We start from the raw sequence: 3,489 nt of genomic DNA on the forward strand, positions 1-3,489 counted from the left end.
GTATAGAACCTGGCCCCTGCTTCGGATTCTGTTTCTCCCTGTCTCTCTCCACCCCTCGACCCCACCTTGCCTTCTTTTTTTTTTTTCCCTTCAATTTTTTATTTATTTTTGAGAGAGAGAGACAGTGTGAGCACAGGAGGGTCAGAGAGAGAGGGACACACAGAATCAGAAGCAGGCTTCAGGCTCTGAGCTGTCAGCACAGAGCCCGACGCGGGGCTTGAATTCACGAACCATGAGATCATGACCTGAGCGGTAGTTGGACGCTAAATCGACTGAGCCACCAGCTGCCCCTCAGAGGCCCAGTTAGAAGTGAACCTTGAAGGAGAATGTTTAGACACGCAAGATGAGTAAGATTTGGACATGGGGTTGTGGCAAAATCTGGTGTAGGAAGATTTGTCTAAATAGATGCCCAAGTGTTTTTGCATAACAGGGAAGAGAGGAAAAGAAAGTTGTGAGCTAAGTGTTAAATCACTGAGTGGGAGATTATCTCGGAGAGAGGATATTTTAGGCTTAAAAACTGAAGATTATTGAGGATGAGCGAACAACAACGAAGTTGGAAGAGGTAGGAAATAGTCAGCATACCCAGAAACCTTTTCTCCTGTGTGTAGAGAATGGTTGGGGAAGGAATAGTGAAGCGGTTTGTGTTAGAGAAGTTTGCAGAGGAAAAGGTATTTTAGGGGAAATCTAAGGTTTCATTTTGGATGAGGTAGTGAAAAGAAGATTGGGAGGGTAAAGGGAGAAAAATTTTGCTGTTTTCTACAGACGGAATGTGGGCTTCACAGGGTATTTGATGTTCTCCCAAGGTTTCTCTCCTGAAATGCCTGCGCAGATATTGATGCCACATTAAGTACCTTCCTAGAGCAAAAGCACAGTCTGTGCTGCTTTTTTGCCTCTCTTTCTCCTCCCTATTGAGATAATTGTCTTCCTCTTGTCGCTTCCCCTCTCTTGAAACTCTGGGTTTGTCTGTTAGCAAAGAGCCACGTGTGCCGTGGTGGTGTGTGAGATGTCACCGGCTGCCGTCACACGTTACCATAACCGTAGCCCCTTTTATCACGTAGGCTTATTATTTTACCGCTGAGTAGTTGGACATCCAGCATCCGTTCACTGGGCTAAAATCGACGTGTTAGCAGGGCTGCCTTTCTTTCTGGAGACTCTAGGAGAATGTCTGTTTCCTTGCTCACTGAGTTGCTGGCAGAAGCATTTCTTGTGGCTGTCGGACTGAGATCTCTATCTCCTTGCTGGCTGTCAGCCGAGGGCAGTTCCCACCTTCTCAAGGTCACTGGCATCCTTTGGCTCATGGTCTCCTTCCTCTATCTTCAGAGGCAGCCATGGCAGGTTGAATTCCCCTCACACTGAATTTCTTCTTCTCCCTCCACCTTTCCTCTGTCTCTCCTGCATTTATGGATTTGTGATTAGATCGTGTCCATCTGGATAATCCTGGATCTCAGGGTCCTTAAACTTAATCATATCCACAAAGTCCTTTTTGTCATGTAGAATATGTATTCACAGGGTTGGCAGATTAGGTCTTTGACGTCTTTGGGGGTCATTTTCTCTGCCTACCACCTTCGTAGGAAGTTCAGCACATGCATTCTAAGCAGCTGTGTTCCTAATCGAGTTCTCACGTCTTCTGCATCCCCTGCTTTGCCCACCTGCTCCCGCCTGGACTCCGCATGACGTATCGTTCCCCCTCTTCAGCTAGGGGCTGTGTGTGTGTCTGTATTTGGAATGACATTAATCCTGAACATCAGTCTCCTTTTGCCAGATATGTCTTGTCGTTCAAGACTTGCAACACTAAACGAGAAATTGACAGCCCTCGAACGGAGAATAGAGTACATTGAGGCACGGGTGAGTATGTCGGGGAAGGTACTTCCTCATGAGGCCAGGCAAGGGCTGTGCAGAGAGAACGCACGTTTCCACGTGTTACTGAAACAAACATGGAAGCGGTGACAGCCTTTGAGAAGTTAATGAACTAAGTTCCCTGGATTTGACCCAGATTTCTGGACTCCAAAGCTGTTATCTTTCCTACCACTCCCAACTACCTAGGATCTAGAGAAAGATTTTTTTAAATCCTTGTGAATGTATCTAATTGTCATTTTCCTTTGACAGGTGACAAAAGGTGAGACCCTCACCTAGAACCGGGTCACACTGCTGCTGGGAAGCTGCTTTACAGAGACAGGCCTACGTGGGACAGGCCCCAGCAGCCTCCGCTCCTTCCTCTCTCCGTACAGAGCAACAGGGCTTATTCTTGTTTTCCTTTTTTCAAAAGCGTGGCCTTTGGGCTCTGCCACGTACATCAGCGTGTGATGTGGCATGTGGGAAGACTCCAGGGGACCTCTCAGAAACAACATTAGGCATTTTACCTTTTAAGTAACATTTTGTAGAACTGTTTGTCAATGTATTTGAGGCGTGCAGAGCCAAATGCCTGGGACTCTTTGTTAACGTCCTCCCCACTTCCTCTCTCTCTCTCTTTCTCTCTCTCAGAATTTCCTTACAGTTCTCATTGCCTCTGGATTGGTTCTATAAACAGTCTTTGTCTCCTTTCCACCTTTGGTGGGGGGAAGGGGGTGGGAGGCAGTCCTGGTTGAGACACTTATGCGCTGGCAAGGTGGCCACCAGAATGTTGTTGGTAACCCACCAATTTCTTGTCCTTTTGGGGAAGTCAAGGCCACGCCCCCACTTGGCTTGAAGGGACATTTTCAGAATTTTCTTTCTGTCACTTGGGGTGTCGTTGCCTCTCATATTTCCCTAATAAACTCCTCAACTTTATTTGACTGCTGTGATTGTGGTGGGGAGAGGAGCTAAAGATGGGGCTCGCCCATTCTGCAGAAATCTGATGTGCGGGATGATTATTCTGACATAAGATTCTCAGATGTAGCGCTTTGATCAAAGTCGAGGTCGCCTGCTGGCTGCCCCCGGCCCATGGTTGGACTTTGAGCTGACTGATGCATCCGGGAGTCATTTGATCATTCCACAGACATTTACCAGGTACTTACCCTGTAGGCATGTTAGGCTCCAATAAAACTACAGCACTGAATCGGGCATGAAGCTTCTAGTCTGCTGAAACGCCAGCATCCACACAGGTTCACCACAACCCAGGGCGGACTATTCGTTTTATCCAGTAAAAGCTAAATGTCTGTTTCTTTTGAAAAGCAAGTCATTTAAACAGAAGGGTCTAAAACTTTTCATTCTAGAACCCAAAGTTTGCCATGAACTATGCCACCCTACTTCTAAAGGTTTGTTTCTTATGTTGAATCTCTGTTTTTGTCATGTAGAAGTAAGTCCTTATGCTCCACGCACACACGTTTCACTCTATTCAAATCGCATATGCTATTCAAAGGCTAGCTTGAGTCAAACTGCTTCCAGAGAGTTCTCCTAGACCTCACTTTTCATTGAGTACTGCCCTTTTCCTTTTCTCCACCCCTGCCATCCCTTCTTGCCATGCTGACACTACACTTTAGCTCTGGACTTGATGTTGTTATGAGTCGTTCT

The 3,489-nt window shown here is 46.6% G+C and overlaps 1 protein-coding gene across 1 annotated transcript in view; it reads left to right on the top strand.

The window, feature by feature from the left end:
* Window positions 1–2,766, top strand: part of BRK1 (BRICK1 subunit of SCAR/WAVE actin nucleating complex) — a 7,749-nt gene extending 4,983 nt beyond the window's left edge. Inside the window, exons 2-3 of the mRNA XM_029917356.1 lie at window positions 1,763–1,845; window positions 2,107–2,766. Coding sequence (XP_029773216.1) covers window positions 1,763–1,845; window positions 2,107–2,133 — 110 coding nt within the window. The 3' untranslated portion in view covers window positions 2,134–2,766. The remainder of the gene's footprint in view (window positions 1–1,762; window positions 1,846–2,106) is intronic.
* The last annotated feature ends 723 nt before the right edge of the window (window positions 2,767–3,489 follow it).

Source organism: Suricata suricatta, chromosome 12 (assembly GCF_006229205.1).
Source record: "Suricata suricatta isolate VVHF042 chromosome 12, meerkat_22Aug2017_6uvM2_HiC, whole genome shotgun sequence".
Taxonomy (NCBI): domain Eukaryota; kingdom Metazoa; phylum Chordata; class Mammalia; order Carnivora; family Herpestidae; genus Suricata; species Suricata suricatta.